General features: G+C 49.1%; 1 protein-coding gene and 1 long non-coding RNA gene across 10 annotated transcripts in view; one reads left to right on the forward strand and one right to left on the reverse strand.

Moving 5' to 3' along the window:
- ECE2 (endothelin converting enzyme 2) overlaps positions 1 to 11,146 on the forward strand; it is a 32,958-nt gene extending 21,812 nt beyond the window's left edge. For 5 of the 9 annotated variants that reach the window (XM_049105671.1, XM_049105672.1, XM_025451395.3 and 2 more), the window contains 12 exons: positions 2,902 to 3,090; positions 4,006 to 4,148; positions 4,535 to 4,649; positions 5,921 to 6,121; positions 7,459 to 7,557; positions 7,665 to 7,742; positions 8,283 to 8,386; positions 8,575 to 8,685; positions 8,810 to 8,877; positions 9,040 to 9,230; positions 9,355 to 9,450; positions 10,154 to 11,146. In XM_049105671.1, coding sequence (XP_048961628.1) covers positions 2,902 to 3,090; positions 4,006 to 4,148; positions 4,535 to 4,649; positions 5,921 to 6,121; positions 7,459 to 7,557; positions 7,665 to 7,742; positions 8,283 to 8,386; positions 8,575 to 8,685; positions 8,810 to 8,877; positions 9,040 to 9,230; positions 9,355 to 9,450; positions 10,154 to 10,330 — 1,572 coding nt within the window. In that variant the 3' untranslated portion in view covers positions 10,331 to 11,146. The remainder of the gene's footprint in view (positions 1 to 2,901; positions 3,091 to 4,005; positions 4,149 to 4,534; positions 4,650 to 5,920; positions 6,122 to 7,458; positions 7,558 to 7,664; positions 7,743 to 8,282; positions 8,387 to 8,574; positions 8,686 to 8,809; positions 8,878 to 9,039; positions 9,231 to 9,354; positions 9,451 to 10,153) is intronic. The other 4 variants (XM_025451401.3, XM_025451399.3, XM_025451398.3 and 1 more) reach the window with 2 other exon arrangements.
- Positions 11,147 to 11,149: 3 nt separating this feature from the next.
- On the reverse strand, positions 11,150 to 16,785 carry LOC125754290 (uncharacterized). The gene is made up of 2 exons (XR_007408088.1): positions 16,068 to 16,785; positions 11,150 to 15,662 (listed from the first exon to the last, which is right to left on the reverse strand). It is a non-coding gene; the product is annotated as an uncharacterized LOC125754290 (long non-coding RNA).
- Positions 16,786 to 16,794: the final 9 nt, after the last annotated feature.

A 16,794-nucleotide genomic window follows, 5' to 3' on the forward strand; every position in this document is an offset into this window, starting at 1 on the left:
CTGAGAACAGGCTCAAAAGAGGGATCTTTAGGCCTCAGGAAAGACTCAGGTAGTTGGAGGTTTCCTAATGAGATTGCATCTGAGCAGGGCACTCTAGAATATCTAAGAGTGGGTGAGGCCTTGCGGGGTAATGAGAAGAGTTTAAATAAAATCTTGAAGAAGGAAAAGCTAAGTTATATTTGGACCATGAGAAGGGGTCCAGTTTGGCAAAATGTGGAGCTCAAAGTAGATGAGAAGCTGGACAGGTGGGTAAGAGTTAGCTGTGGAGGGGACCTGGAATGCCATACTGAGTTTATTGTAGAGGCCCCCAAGAGCTGTTGCATGCTCCAGAGCAGGAAGAGAGCAGCCCAGTAAGCAGTGCTTGGTGTGACAAGTTGATGCAAGTGAGGGAGCCTGCAGAGGAGTTGAGAGTCAGTAGTACTCTAGGCTCTGAGTCTGTTAGGGCCTGGATGTGGGAAGTGGCAGAGGGATGCAAGAGATATAATCAAGTGTAAATTGTGAGTTGTGGGGTAACTGGGGTATTCAAAGAGAGGAATAGAAGAAGGAAGGGATAAAGACAGAAGAGACTGTAAGTCTGAGTGACAGTGAGTTGAAGGAGTCTTTGGAGAACCAGGGATGCCCATAGGAAGAATCAGCTCAGAGCACGTTGGGGAGGAGGAGACAGTGTGACATCACAGGAAAAGGGCAGGTTTGGGGGTCAGACCTTGGTTTTTATCCTAGCCCTGCAGTTCCATGCAAATTGAAACTGTTTGTTAATCTGTAAAATGAGGATCATGACATTTACCTCCTATGGTGCTTATTTGGGGGAGTGGGTAGATACAAGCTTATGAAGACACTTAGGTAGTGGGAACCACTCATTTTGGATGTGTGATTGTGAGGTACCTGAGGAGGTCAGCAGGCAGTTGTGGAAGCTGGGTAGAGTCTTGAGGATGAGCCTGGAGGGAGCCGAGGGCTTGTGGGGCATCTCTTTAAAAACGCAGGCAAAGGCTTAGGAGAAGTGAGAGGCAGAGGAAGAATACAGAAGGGGAAGAAGGAGAGCCCTGAATTTTAAGGGCAGTGGGAGGAAGAGAGCCAGTGAGGTAGGCAGCCATCGAGTAAAACAACTGGGACAGTCCTTTATCCTTTCTTTGGTTCTCAAACACTGAGCATTCCTCAACCAGGCCCTCCTCCAGGCATGTGGTAAACAAGACATTGATTGCCTTTGCCCTCTAAGTGGGAGAGAAGACATGAAGTGGCACTGTGTACAGTTATCCTGGGACTGTCACAGAGGAGAAGTACAGCATCCCAAGACTGAGTGTCACAGGGAACCAGCCTAGTCCTAGGATAAGGGCAGGCTGCCATGAAGGGAGAGAGTTCAGGCAAAGGGAAGAACTTATGCAAACACTCTGAGGTAGGAAAGCATATAACCCATTGAGGGACCAGAGAGGGGGGAGAGGGGAGTGGGTGGGCCAAGTCCTTCTGGACAGGTATATAGATTCATAGTGTGCGTGAACACTGTGGATCAGATTTAGCATTTATCCGAAAAGGAGTGGCCTGAACAGATGTGTGGTTTAGCATCACCTGAGTCAGGAGAGGAGAGAATTTTGAGAAAGTAGGAGAAAACCACATGGCTCAACGATTGGGAATCAGTAGGAGAAAGCTTTAATTCAGCTCTCAGTGTGTTGCCGGTTGTCTCAAGCAGGAAGTCTGTGCCAGCATCTAAGGGAAGCTGTAGCATAAAAGGTTTACACAGGAGTAAAACAGGGTTCAGGAAAGCCTCAGTATAAGTCTTCAGCTAAAGGTAGGGAGAGAAAGGGTAAGTGAGGTATAGAGTAGAAGAGGAAATGGCCTTTGATGATTAAGGGAGCCCAGGGTGGGGCTTCAGGGCCAGAGTGAATAGTGATCCCTGGGAGGAGGGCCACAGGGAGCTGGTGCCAAGCAGTGCTGAGGGGCTGTCTGCAGGTTCTCATCCCTTCATTCAACAAATATTTGTTGAGCACCTACTATGTGCCAGATGCTGTGCTAGAGCCTGAGACTACAGTGGAGAACAGAGAAAGCAACCCCTATGTCACTTGAGCTCAAGTGTCAGCAGAGGCCGAAGCAACATGAGTTTGCACTGGATCCATGTAGTCCTGGAGCCTCAGTCCTGCAACTGCCAGGCCTGAGCCATATTTGGACTCTACCATTTGCTCATTTGTGATATGAGCCAAATCATGTAGCCTTCTCAAGCTTCTTTCCTCATCTGTGAAATGAGATGAATACCCACTTTATGGAGTCGCTGCGAGAGGGAAGAAAGCTGCATTACCTGTAGAGCCCCAGCAGAGCCGGATACATGTGTATACATGTGGTCATTATGTATTTCTTTTTTGCACTTTCCTCCTCCTTAGAGACTAGAAGGGAGCTGAGAAAGCAGCAAGGTTGAGGCCTGGCTGGATGGGAGACAGAAGGCCATTAAAGCCACCGTGGACTAAATTCCCCATGGGGTCCACTCAGCTGTTAAGTGAAGGCATGTGATCACTGAGATGCTGAAAAAATAGAAGGGCTTTAGGAAATGAGAAGGCAAAGCCGTGTGGGAAGCAGGTCCATCTATAGGACAAATATTTACAAGGTGCCTGTTCTGTGCGAGGCCTCATTCTAGCCCTTAGTGGTGGAGGGGTGAATAAGCTGCTGTAACTTAGAAGAGTGCTCTCTTGAACTTACCTTCTCCTTGAGGAAATAGATGATAATAAGTATACAAATAAATAAACAAGATCCAAGCAGATGGTGGCAGTATGACAGGAACAAAACAGGATTGTTCAAGAAAGTTTCTGGGAGGAGGGTCAGCAGAAGAGATGGTAAGCAGAGGTGGGGGCCAGAACAGACCCTCTCAGCCTCGGGCAGGATCTGTTGCTGGGCTCTGAGGATGACTCAGGGCCTTGACAGGTGCTTACCGCCTACCTTGACTACATGGAGGAGCTGGGGATGTTGCTGGGTGGACGGCCAACCTCCACACGGGAGCAGATGCGGCAGGTGCTGGAGCTGGAGATACAACTGGCCAACATCACAGTGCCCCAGGACCAGAGGCGCGATGAGGAGAAGATCTATCATAAGATGAACATTGCAGAGCTGCAGGTGGGGCAAGTGGGGGAACAGAGACAACTGGGGGGGACGGCCCCTGGAGCAGACCTCCCAGCTTTCCTTCCTGCTGTCTTCCCAAGGCAGCCAATCCTTTCCTCATTTGCTTGCTTTTCTGAGCTTTCCAGCTGCACTGTCACTATCCATTTTAGATCACCTCTCAGTAGGCCATTCCTTGGTCCCCTTTTATGTTGCTTGGGGATGAATAGAGGGATTATGTTAAAACTCTCTAACAATTTGCACAAGATGTCCACAAAACAATCAAAGGAAATTTGGAAGCATCTCCTAGAGGGCCCTACTGTGCCAGGAATCAACCCTTTAGTTGGATTATGGAGAGGTTGGGTGAGGGGGGTTCTGAAGGAGAGACCAGTTATGTAGGGACTCTGGATGGGGTCAAGGGAGTGTTTTGTTTTTTTTTTTTTTTTTTAAGATTTTATTTATTTATTCGTGAGAGACACAGAAAGAGAGGCAGAGACACAGGCAGAGGGAAGAGAATCAGGCTCCATGCAAGGAGCCCTATGTGGGACTCAATCCCGGGAATCCAGGATCATGCCCTGAGCCAAAGGCAGATGCTCAACCACTGAGCCACCCAGGCATCCTTCGAGGGAGTGTTTTATCAACTGTTGTAAAAATATTTTAGTATCTGTGCCCCAGCTGAATATTACATAGGATATTTTTTTCTTGTATAATAAATGATTGGGCTCCCAGATTGAGGAGCACTCAGGCCTGGAAAAGGATTTATTGCAGGAAGAGGCTACCAAGCTTCTTGTAGATGTTACCATGGCAATGGGAAGGGCTCCCAGGCTTCCGTATATCAATGGGGGAAGGGTCTGCTGGAAGCCAGGCGGGCAGGCAAGGAGGCTTGAGATTTTGTTGTTGTTGTTGTTGTTGTTGTTGTTGTTGTTGTTGTAGGCCCTGGCACCCTCTGTGGACTGGCTGGAGTTTCTGTCTTTCTTGTTGTCACCGCTGGAGCTGGGTGACTCTGAACCTGTGGTGGTGTATGGAACGGATTATTTGCAGCAGGTGTCAGAGCTCATCAACCACACAGAGCCAAGGTTGGGGAGAGCCCAAAGTGTGGGAGGTGGGGCTCAGAGCTCCACGCAAGTCCAGGCAGGGACCGGGCATGGGGTACTGGCACAATCAAACACAGAGCAGCATTTGACAAGGTCCTGGACCTACCAAACATCAAAAGAGAATGTTTGCAGGCTATTCCCCTAGCCTGCGCCTTCAGGGGCCCCACTTAAGCTCTTTATTCCCACACCTTGCTCCAAACTGACTTCTGCAGGCAGGTGTGTGGTCCCAGGGTGAGAGAGAGAGGGATTCTGGGACAGCTCCTATATATGCCTCTCAGGACTTCTGTTGCCTCCGCATTTGTGGAGCAGGTTTGGGGTGGAAGTGGTACCCCACCTGCCCTTTCCTTATGTTCTGGTCTGGATGCCAGTGTCCTGAACAATTACCTGATTTGGAATCTGGTACAGAAGACAACCTCAAGCCTGGACCACCGCTTTGAATCTGCACAGGAGAAACTGCTGGAGACTCTCTATGGCACCAAGAAGGTGGGATTTCTGATTCTGTCCCCGCCTTCCATACAGCCTAGCTGGTGCTGCACACCTACTGTGTGTCAAACACCATTTGCCTCATGGTAGAGTGTGGAACAAAGGTGTAGGAATCAAGATGACTCGGGTTGTAATTCCAAGTCCTCCATTTATTGGCCTCTGGGATCTTGGGTGTGTCACCTCTCTGACACTCCGTTTCCTGGTGTATGAAATAAGAATAGCTTGCAGGGTGTCTTTAGGACTGGGCTGATGAAAGTGGGGCACCAGTGCATCATATGCAAAGGCACTCAGCTTTGACAGTGATGGTTAAGAAGATGAGTAAATGTAGTTCTTAGTTTCAAGATGCCCCAGTAAGTTTAGGAGATGTATACAAACATTGTGTTTCAGGGTGATAAGGGCTCACGTTGTGTGAAAGACCTTTGTGCTACAGAACAGAGTAAAGGATATAGTACACCCTACTTAGGAGAGGGACAGGCATCAGGACTGTCTTTTATGAAGAGGTGACATTTGAAGAATTAGTTTACCAAGGGAGCAAGGGAAAAGAGCATTCTAGGTAGAAAGAACAGCATGTGCAAATTCCCAGAGGCCAGGAACACCATAGGTTTGCATATGTTCTGTTATGAGCTGGAGAACAGGCCACCTGAGAGGCCGAGGGTGGTGAGGTCAGCCTGGGGCAGTCCATGAAGGGACCGGAATGCTCTGTTAAGAAATCGGGCCTTGATTCTTTCAATAATGGGGAACCATCGGATGATTTTAAGCAGAATAACCCAATTAGATTTATGTATTGGATGATCTTTCCGGCAGCTAAATGGAAGATAGAGGGGAGCGGCAGGGGAGGGGGATGAGAATGAAGTCAGAGTGTCTAGTTATGAGGTGACTGCAATCTTTGGGCCAGAAATGTTAGTGTTGAGGGCAAGAAAGTAGTGGAGGGATGGACAGAGAGAGGACCAAGAGGTCGAGGTAGTAGACATGGTGATAGATTGAATGTGGGGGTAGGGAAATGGAGGAAGCTAGTGACCTGTGGGTTTCTGGCGCAGGGGATTGATTGGTTATAAGACTGGGATATGGAGCTGAGCAAAAAAACTTCTGGACCCCAGTGGGCCTCTTAGAAACTTAAGAGGAGAAGAGCACTGAGCACAGAGTGGGGAGCACACATGTTCCTCCTGGTGTTTTGCTGCTGGAGTTGGTACACTTTTCAGTTTTGCCCTTTATCTTCTCTGGAGTCTACGGGAGAGACGACAGCACCTGAAACTCAGGTTTCCATTGCTCAGAGCCGAGAGGGCTGGCCCCAGAGAAGAGAAAGGCCCTCAGACTGGAGAACAGAGCTATCTCTGGGAGGCCTGGCTCTTTGTCCCTTACAGTCCTGCATGCCAAGGTGGCAGACCTGCATCTCCAACACGGACGACGCACTTGGCTTCGCTTTGGGCTCCCTCTTTGTGAAGGCCACGTTCGATCGGCAAAGCAAGGAAATTGTGAGTTTTCAAAGTTCTTCCAACCCTACTCCTTGTTTTAGTTAAAATCCACTGTTCATTCATGTGTACAAGAAGTGAGGGGGAAGAACTGAAAGGAAATTCATCAATAAATGAACAGTAATTACTTTTTGGGTGGCATTTTGTCCTTTACATTTCTCTGTATTTTCCAAATGTTCGACAATGAGTTTATGTTGCTTATAGAATTAGGAAAACAAGAGGGGATCCCTGGGTGGCGCAGCGGTTTGGCGCCTGCCTTTGGCCCAGGGCACGATCCTGGAGACCCGGGATCGAATCCCACATCGGGCTTCCGGTGCATGGAGCCTGCTTCTCCCTCTGCCTGTGTCTCTGCCTCTCTCTCTTTCTCTCTCTGTGACTATCATAAATAAATAAAAATTAAAAAAAAAAAAAAAGATCTCTTCTCTTTAAAAAAAAAATTAGGAAAACAAGATTTACTTATTAGGAGATGCTAACGAATATGCTTAAAGTATTATCTGCAAGGATGTTTCTTGCAGTGTGGTTTATAATAGGTGGAAATGAAAACAGCTTAAACGTCTAATCATAGGGACTAGAAGAAAGATTGTGGTTAGGGAGGATTATGAGGCAGCCTAAAACTCATGATATATTTTTAAGTGAAAAAAAAAGTAGTTTACAAGATATATCTTATGTTGCACAATGTAATTCCATGTTCTGTATGTATATCCAGTCAGGGAAAGACACTCAAAATAGATAATCAGAATGTTAAAAGGAGTTATCTCTGAGTGATGGGATTATACGTGCGTGGTCTGTTTCCTTCTTCACCTCTTCCCTTTTTTCTTTTTAAAGATTTTTTATTTATTTATTCATGAGAGACAGAGACAGAGAGAGAGAGAGAGAAGAGAGAGAGGCAGAAACACAGGCAGAGGGAGAAGCAGGCTCCACGCACGCAGGGATTCTGATGTGGGACTCGATCCCAGGACTCCAGCATCAGCCCTGGGGGGAAGGTGGTGCTAAACCGCTGAGCCACCCAGGGATCCCCACCTCTTCTCAATTTCCCAAATCTTCTGCTATTGATGCCTTCCTTCCATAATCAGATAAAATTCAACACACTATATTAAATTCTATTAATTCAATTATTGTCAATTTAAATTTTTTGATTAATTAGAAAAAAAGCCACCCACCATCTCAGCACCTTCACAAATGGTGTTTCCTTCTCACCTTCCCAAGACGCAGCCTCATTTGAAGTCTGGGCCCTCCTGCATGCTCCCCTGGAAGGACAGGGGTGGGGTACTAGGGTGCGTGGGGAGAAAAAAAATGCATCAGTGCAAGTGGGAGGCCAATTTGCACCCCCTTCCTCCCAGGCTGAAGGGATGATCAGTGAGATCCGGAATGCCTTTGAGGAAGCCCTGGGGCAGCTGGTTTGGATGGATGAGAAGACCCGCCAGGCAGCCAAGGAGAAAGTGAGCCATGGCCAGGGTTGGGGCGCCATCTTCAGGTGGGGATGGAGGATACAGTTTTTTGGGGGGAGCCAGAGCAGGGAAACCCTTACTTAGCCTGGTCTCTTCAGGCAGATGCTATATATGATATGATTGGTTTCCCGGACTTCATCCTGGATCCCAAAGAGCTGGATGATGTTTATGATGGGGTGAGTACCTGTCCTCACCAGTGCTGAACTTCATCCCTGTCGTGGGGTGGGAGGGGGCTGTTCTCAGCTGAGTAATTGGAGCTCAAGCCCTGGGGGGAGGAGGTGCTTGTTGGCTCCTTTCAGAGGCAAGTGCAGGCAACTGATGCTGTTCACTTGCTGGCTCTGTGCCAGGTTGCAGGCTAGGCAGCAGTAGAATGCAGTGTTCACAAATCCTCTTTCTACTCCGACCTACCTGTGTAACCTTGGACGAGTTATATAACTTCTCTGGGCCTCAGTGTCTTCATTTATAAAATGGAGATCCTATTAGTACCAACCTCATAGAGTTGTCGTGAGCCTAGAAGGAGGCAGGATGTAAAACAATAAAGCACCTGCAACATAAATAGTCTTTAAGTATGGCGACTATTATTAACTAATATTCACTCCTCTTTGCAGTTGAGGAAAACTAAGGCTCAGAGAGGTGCTAATTAGTAACCAAACTGGGGCTATTCTCTCCTCCAACATGTTGTCTTGCTTGCTTTCTGCTTCCCACCATTCCCACAGTACGAAGTCTCTGAAGATTCCTTCTTCCAGAACATGTTGAATTTGTACAATTTCTCTGCTAAGGTGATGGCTGACCAGCTCCGCAAGCCTCCCAGCCGGGACCAGTGAGCATGGAGGGCTAGACACTTGGGGCAGCAGGAGAGGTAGGGGTGATTTCCAGGGCTGGGGAAGGGGGGGCAAGACATCTCAAACCAGAAGCCCAAGGTCTTTGCAGGAGGTAGGTCAGAGCAGCTGGGGTGGGAGGGGCATCAAGAGAATCAGGAGCTTCAGCCTCTTCCTCTTGTTCTCCCAGGTGGAGCATGACCCCCCAGACAGTGAATGCCTACTACCTTCCAACCAAGAATGAAATTGTCTTCCCTGCCGGCATCTTGCAGGCCCCCTTCTACACTCGTAACCACCCCAAGTGTGTCTGAAGTAGGAGGGGTTGGGTGCTGGGCCTGGGCCTGTGGAGAAGCTGGGCACAGGGCTGGAGGTGGGATCCAGAAGTTCCCCCACCATGTCCTCATGCAGCATTCCTCACCTACCAGGGCCCTGAACTTTGGTGGAATCGGCGTGGTGATGGGCCATGAGTTGACACATGCGTTTGATGACCAAGGTAGAGGCCCATGGAGTTGCCCCCTCCAGCCTAGAATTCCCAGTAGTTCTTGCAAAGCCTTGGAATATTGGGAGCAGGTCACAGGGACCCTGGAGTCTGTGGACTCAGGCTGCTGGAAGGCTGCTTGAGTCTTGGGGAGGTGCAAAAGTTAGTTCTCCTCAGGTCGCGAATATGACAAGGAAGGGAACCTGCGGCCCTGGTGGCAGAATGAGTCCCTGGCAGCCTTCCGGAATCACACAGCTTGCATGGAGGAACAGTACAGCCAGTACCAGGTCAACGGGGAGAGGCTCAATGGGCGCCAGACGCTGGGGGAGAACATCGCTGACAACGGGGGGCTGAAGGCTGCCTATAACGTGAGTGGCCCGGCTGGGATCCAGGGGCTGAGGCTCGCCTGCCCTCGGGGAGGGGTGGGGTGGGCAGTGGGTGGAGGTGGTGGGCAACCCCTGATGGACTTGCCACCCCTGTGCCTGACCCCAGGCTTACAAAGCATGGCTGAGCAAGCATGGGGAAGAGCAGCAGCTGCCAGCCGTGGGGCTCACCAATCACCAGCTCTTCTTTGTGGGATTTGCCCAGGTACTGCCCTCCTAGGAGATCTGGGGCCTGCCCCTTTCCTGCTCCATCCTGGGCAGGTCATTAGAAGTCTGGGGCATGCAGGAAAGCAACTGAGAAATGGGACTGAAGTTGGGGTGCGGAAGGAGGTTTGGGAAGGTCTGGTGCCCAGAGCTTCGAGGCTGGGGCTCAAGAAAGCATGCAAGAAGGCCTGAGGAAGAACTCTCCAGGAGGCTTTTGCAGACCCCGAAGGGTGGGGCTGCCCTGCTTGAGGGGCAGCGGGTAGGGTGCGGGATTGATCCCCACCATGTTCCTCTGAGGTGGCTTTGGAGGAAGTGACTAAAGCTTGGGGAGAAAGTGGCTCATCCAGGGATGCCCAGAAAGAAAGTAAGTGGCAGAGCAGGGACTAAGGCGAGATCTCCTTGGGGTACTTTGCACTACCGCAAGCAGCCTCTGGGGGCCGAGGTTCTTCCCCTCAGATCCACCCATCCTGGGCAACCCAGTGGCCAGGGCAGCTCTGGGAATTTGGGAGGGCGGGCACGTTTCCCTCCCTTGGTGCTGATAACAAGGGGTTGTAGATGAGATGCTGGCTGTATCCTGGAGGTCTCTTCAGCCAAGGGGCTGGGGTTGTGGTGGTTTGCGTCCCTGGGATGGCTCTGCTGCAGCCAACTCTGTGGCCCTGCCTGTGCTAGACACCATGTGTCCCCATGTCTGTCCTGGCCCGCAGGTGTGGTGCTCAGTCCGCACACCCGAGAGCTCTCACGAGGGGCTGGTGACTGACCCCCACAGCCCCGCCCGCTTCCGCGTGCTGGGCACTCTCTCCAACTCCCGGGACTTCCTGCGACACTTCGGCTGCCCTGTCGGCTCCCCCATGAACCCAGGGCAGCTGTGTGAGGTGTGGTAGACCTGGGGTTGGGGAGAAATAGCTTGCTGTTGCCAAGGCCTGGGGCAGCTCGCCCAGCAGGGCTGTTCGGTCCAGGTTTAGAGAGGGCACATGCCAGCTGGGCTGGGTCTGGCCCCTCCACACCATAGGTGATACAAGTCCCGATCCTTCCTCAAACACCACATTGTGCCTCTGCTTTGGGGGTACCCCTACCTCCAGCAGAGCCCCCACCATTCACTGTGACATCCTTCCATGTCACCCTGTCTGGAAGAGGCTGGGAGGGGAGAGGGGCACCAGCTCCCACAGAAAGGAGTGTGCCTCTTAGATCATGTGACTTGGTGGCCTCGGGGCCTGCTGTACCTGCTGCATTTGGACCACACAGGGCCTGGGTGGTGTGCCTCCCATACTTCTCCCTGAGGCCCACTCAGTGCGCACTTGGGAGTGGACTCAGCTCCTTTCAGCTCCACTCTCAGGGGCTACCCCCAACCCATGCTCCTTATGCTGCTTCTCCCAATACTGCTGCCAACCCCCACTGATAGACCAGCTGTGCTCAGCTGTTAGTAGAAGCCTGAGAGCCTTTACGAGGCCACCTGCTGCCTCCCAGTTTCCCTGGGCTCAGAGGGGAAGTATGTATGGTGTGTATGTATAGGGGATGCTGGTTCTTGTGTCTTGGGGCACAAGTCATAGGGGCTGGACTGGGCCTCCCTGACCCAAGCAGAAAAGCGAATAGAGCAGGGAGAGAGAAGGACAGAGTTTATTTTTACAGGGAAGAGGGTGGGGATGGAGGGGTGTTGGCCCTATAGGACCCTGTGCCAATAAATAGACACACATCAGCCAGACTGTCTCTTCCTTCAGTCTTGTTTTCGTTTATTCATTTACTCATTCCACCAGTATTTATTTAGCACCTACTATATTCCAGGCCACTCTTCTAGATACTCAGTCACCAGATACCAGATACAGGGAACTAAGATATGAAACTCCAAGAAGACAGAGGAGAGGCAGGATGGAGGAATGGAATGACGTCAAGTTTGGCTGGGGGGAATACCTCCTTGGGTGGTCATATCCCCATCACTGGCTGTTCTACACCTGGAAGGATTTGCCTCTGACCTCCACTGGTGCATGCAGCCAGGCCTAACACCAAGTCTGGCTCACAACTGGGCCGAGGTCAGCTTGGAAGATGAGTGGCCCTTATCCTGCAGTGGAGGGAAGCCCTGGCCAAGGTACATGCCATTACCTGGAGCTCTGAGCACTTGCTTCTGCTTATGGCTGAGAAGACATGCATTTCCCCATGGCCTTGAAGGCTCAGAACTCCTGGGAGTCACTTATCCCACCACATGCACTCATCAAGGCCTACCAAGTACCAGGCACAGAGACTAAGGGCCTGGCTGCCACCTTCCAGAGCAAGGGAGGGAAAGGAGCATTTATTCAATACCTCTTGTGTTCCAGGCACCTCTGCTAAGTGGCTCATTTTTTAAATTCATTCATTAATTTATAATATATGCATTCATGGATTTATTTTTTTTTTAAGTGTATTGATTACCAACAATGTGCCAGGCACTGGTGATGCAAAAATGAGTAAGATGGCCTCTTCCCTTAGGTGGTTCTTCTATTGGCAGTTTCACCTCCATGAGCTCATCTGAGCCTCATGGCAACCATATTTATAAATGCAGATCTAACTATAAGCACTTCACTGCAGCCACAGACACCTAGCTTGAAATTGAAGATTGGATAGCCTTATGAGATTGAGCTTGTTATCGCACTTCTAGGAGCCTGTTTCTTTATCTGGAAAATGAGAACCAGAGCAGGACAGTGGAAAGTCATCTAAATTGTCTTTAAAATTCAGTGTTCTCCAAAGTCTAGGTAGGGGTGGGTCTGTTGAGGGCAAGTGAAGCTTTGGCTGTGATTACCACTGGGGCCCTGGGTGATGGCCCATGTGTCCTAGCCTCATAAAGAGCTGGATGTGGGCCCCCCATCATGGAGGTGCTGGCTACTTAGAAGGGAAGACTGTGGCCTCAGGAACCCTAAGACTGAGGGAAAACATGGCTGAATGTCTGAGATTATGACTCTGGGAGGGGCAGCAAAGTATATTGGAAAGAGGAAGGCCATCACATCTGGAAACCTGGTTCTGGCTCTAGCTCTGCCACTTGTCAGCTTGTGATGGGTTGGATGAGATGATCTCCGAGGGCTAGCTCAGCATTAGTGTTCTAAGCAGTGAATTCATGGGCTTAGCAAATATTAAGAAATGTTGAGAAATAACATGTGAAGTTTGAGTGTTGCACAGAGAATATTTATAATGTCCGAGATCTTAGTGAGGAGAGAGGCTTGGCAGCCCTTCCCTTTATATCTGATTTTAGAAGACAGTTTAGGATGCTGACCAGTGGGCCACTTTGGCATTGAAACTCCCTATTTCCAAAAAGGTCAAAGGTCAGCTTTCATATTCTGAGAGTCCCAATTTGGTTAAGCCTGTGCTAAGTACTTTAAAATCATTTCACTAAAAAAATAAAAAAATAAAAAATAAAAATAAAATCATTTCACTAAATTCCCACAACTTATAAGACGGTTCTATAATTCCCTCTACTGTACAAGTGGAGAAACTAAGAGAAAAAAATTACATAACTTCTTGGGATGCCTGGGTGGCTCAGTGGTTGGGTGTCTGACTTTGGCTCAGGGTGTGATCCTGGAGTCCTGGGATCAAGTCCCACTTCAGGCTCCTTGCATAGAGTCTGCTTCTCCCTCTGTCTATGTCTCCGCTTCTCTGTGTGTCTCTCATGAATAAATAAAATCTTTTTTAAAAAATTACATAACTTCCAATATCAGATAAGACAAATTGCATTAAAGTCAGACTTGGAGCTCAGATGCCCTTAATCACCACCATTTAGTCTTCTAGGTCATGACCGAGTTTAGACTCATACATAGAAATCTGTCTTCTGGTCAGTGTCCTTGCACTTCTACATCAGACCATCACCAGCAGGTGCATTTCCGTGCTACCCAGCTCCCCTGGGCCAGGCATATGTAACAACCAGGTAGCTGCAGGAAACCTAAACACATGTTGAGCTGAAATTAAGCCAGGTAGCACCTGTTTGTTGAACACTGCAGGTGCTTGGTTTTAAAGGCAAGGCAAGGTGAACATCAGCTGACAGATGGAATCTTCACCCTTAGTGGCCCTGCCAAACTGATGAATATGCATCTGCGATATGATCTGGTGTGTTAAGGCAGAAGGAGGAAAAAAGAGTGGTGCTCCTAGGTGGACACATGAGAGCAGTTGTTGGTAATGTGCTGGGCCATACCCTATACTGCCCTATTGAGAAGTCTGATCAGTTCCCAAGCACAATAAGGCAACAAATGTCAAACAATATGATTTCACACTTGGAAACACTCTGGAAATTTTAGGTTGGAAAAGAATCTCTCATAAAATAAGCACAGTTTCAGTGGGCCTATCATGACTTACAAATAGAGAATCTCAACAGTTTCTTGATGCCCAGCTCTGAGCTCTAAAGAGCCCTCAGTGGACCATTATTATATGTAAGGATGACCTGAAGATGAATGCAAAATGAACTCATTCATTCAATAAATATTTATCAACACTTACCATAAGCTAGGCATTAGGTTGGTACTAGGGACAAAAGATGAATAAGAAACAGTTCCTGTCCTATAATAGCTCAGAGTCTAGGGGGAGAGAGAGATGTATCAAGCATGGTGGGAGCACAGGGAAGAAATGAATAGCTTGAAGAGAACGGGAAAGCTTCCTAGACAGGTGACATTGAGCTGTAGTACAGAGGATGGGAGAATTTGCTAGGTAAAAAAACAGGGAAGGGCATGTATAGAAGCAATAACAATGTGAAAAGGTCAATCATCTCTTGAAGGGCCAAGGCATGTTCAGAAATGATGAAATATTTAGGATGATTAGGTCAAAGGGCCATGATGAAAGGTGAGAGTCTGAAGAACGGAAGTTTTTTTTTTTAAAGGATTTTATTTATGTATTTGAGAGAGAGTGAGAGAGAACATGAGTAGGGGGAGGGTCAGAGGGCCAGGGACAAGCAGACTCCCTGCTAAGCAGGGAGCCTGAAGCCCACCATCAGGATTCCAGAACCGATCAGGATTCCAGAACTGAGAATCATGACCTGAGCCGGGAATCATGACCTAAGCCAAAGGCAGACGTTTAACTGACTGACCCACCCAGGAGCCTCTGAAAAAGGCAAGGTGTAACAGTACGTGTGAAAAGACAAGTCCTGGAGATCAAAAGTCACAAGGGTCACAGTGCAATCTATTTAAGAAATATCACAGAAAGTAGGAACCCGTGGAAACCGTGCAAGGCGGTGTCCTGCCAGGAGCACTTCTGGTGTCATGTAAAAATGATGCTTTGAGTTGAAAGGTTCTCAAATGAGTGGAACCATCCATAAGATGTGCAGCTCTACAGCTCAAGCCATGAGTCTGGGGACAGCATGATGGCTTATGGATGCAGTTTAAAGGAAGGTGGTAGGAAAGGGACAGGTGAGGGGACGTCCCCAATTAGAGAGCTATTTGGCCACGACAAGGCTCAGAGTTGGCCAAATGGTAGGAAGAAAAGTTTCTGGGCAATGTGACTGAAAGGAGGGTTGAGGCAGGGCATCAATGTTATTACGTGGCCTTGGAAATAGCTGCCAGACATCTTTGTTTAGCTAGAAGGACTGGGGGCTTGAATACTTGGAAGCAGGGAGATGGGGGCAAGAATGTTTATCTCAGCCCTGCAGATTTGAGGTGGTTAGAGAATGACAACTGGCTCCTTTTCAGTTGCCAGAAACTCAGCTGGACAGTTTATATACATTGCCTTATTTCATTTTCAACACACAACTTACAAGGGAGATACTTTATTACTCTCATTTCATAGAGGCAGAAACCAGGCTGAGAGAGGTTAGGAAGCTTGCCCAAGTATCACAGCTAGTCAGGGGCTTTAGCAACGGCCAGGTCTCTTGCTCCCTAAAACTCATGTTCCTGCCCTCCCCCTTTTTGTTTTGAAACATTTCAAACCTACAAAAAGTTGAAACATAGTAACACGAACATTCATATACTTTTCATCTGGAGGCACCAACTATTAACAGCCTGTGCTTTGTGCCACAACATCACCCCTTCTCTAAGGTACTGGTTGGGATACAACTGGTATAGAAGACAAAATCTGAGACCTGATAGAAGGAAAGTCATGGAAGGAGAGATTTAGGAGAAATATCTCTACGGATGACTGAAGAAAGCATGACATTCTTGAAGCCAGAGATGGAATAAGCAGAACAGTCATGGACTACAGGGTTTCTGTCACCAGACCAGGGCTGGGGAAGTCACTGGTGATGGAAATGGGAGATTCACCCCCAGAATCCAAGCACTGAATGAAAAAAGCAACAGGTTTTAAAATAGGCTATGCAATTCTATCTCTAAATATATTTAGCCAACATTCATTCAGTGCTAACAATGCTGTCCTAGGTTTTTCTAAAAACAAAACAAAACAAAACAAAAAACAAAAAAACACAAATACTTTCTGCATTCTTTAACGCCCCAGAACCCATAATGAAGACCCCAGGTCAACTGGTGAGTGTTCCCACCAGATGAGGGGGAGGAGTTACTTCCCCTTTTCTCACCTTCTGGATGCATACATGTAGCCCCAAACTTAAGAAAAAACATGGAGTTTTGCTTCAAACAATCAGGAACTTGGAAGACTGGATCAAGGTTCAAATCCTGATCCTACTACTGACTACCTGATTTCCTCTGTGGAAACGGGACACAGCCTTACCAAATTCAAACGGCCGAGAGGACGTTATGTATCATCTAGAACTAATCCTGACTTCAACAGTGTCCTTCACACCCCTTCTAAGTCAAATCACGGAAAGACCAAAAGACAGAGATTGAAGAAGGCAAAGCCTGTGTCTTGATCTGCCTTTAGTTCTAGAGTTTAGCATCGGAGCATAGGACCACATTGTATTGATGGACTCCGACCAGGCTCCGCAGGTGGATTTAAGGTGGGGGCCGTACGCGGCAGGTGGTACCCGAGCACTCTCCTTCACCCGGGGGTAAAACGTTACGAGGTTAATATTCCGCGGCGGCGGAAGTAGATACAGGTTGCAGATCTCACACGGGCGGCGATCAAGCATTCCGGACGTGAAGAGTCTCGTTCGTCTGTCCCACCACGCGGCCGACTGCGGTGTCACTGTGGGTACCGGTCGCTCGGCGAGTAAGGAGACCCCGCGGGCGGTCCCTCGGCTCGCGGCTCTTCATCTCCTACCGCAGCCAGCGGACTCGGATCGCAGACTGCACGGCAGCGTGGCCTTCCGGAAACTCCCGGTCCGAGCCGGGGCGGCGCCTGGGGCGCGTGAGCGGTTAGAACTTGCAGTTTTGGGGGCGGCCTCCGAGGGCGGGGTCGAGGGCCGGGCCTCCCGCGACGCGGCGGTGGAAGGTTCCCAGCGGCGCTTCCGGTCGCAGGCGCGCTCAGGGGGCGGGGCGCCGTCGGCCACGCGCGCAAG

The sequence above is a fragment of the Canis lupus genome, chromosome 34, assembly GCF_003254725.2.
Source record: "Canis lupus dingo isolate Sandy chromosome 34, ASM325472v2, whole genome shotgun sequence".
Taxonomy (NCBI): domain Eukaryota; kingdom Metazoa; phylum Chordata; class Mammalia; order Carnivora; family Canidae; genus Canis; species Canis lupus.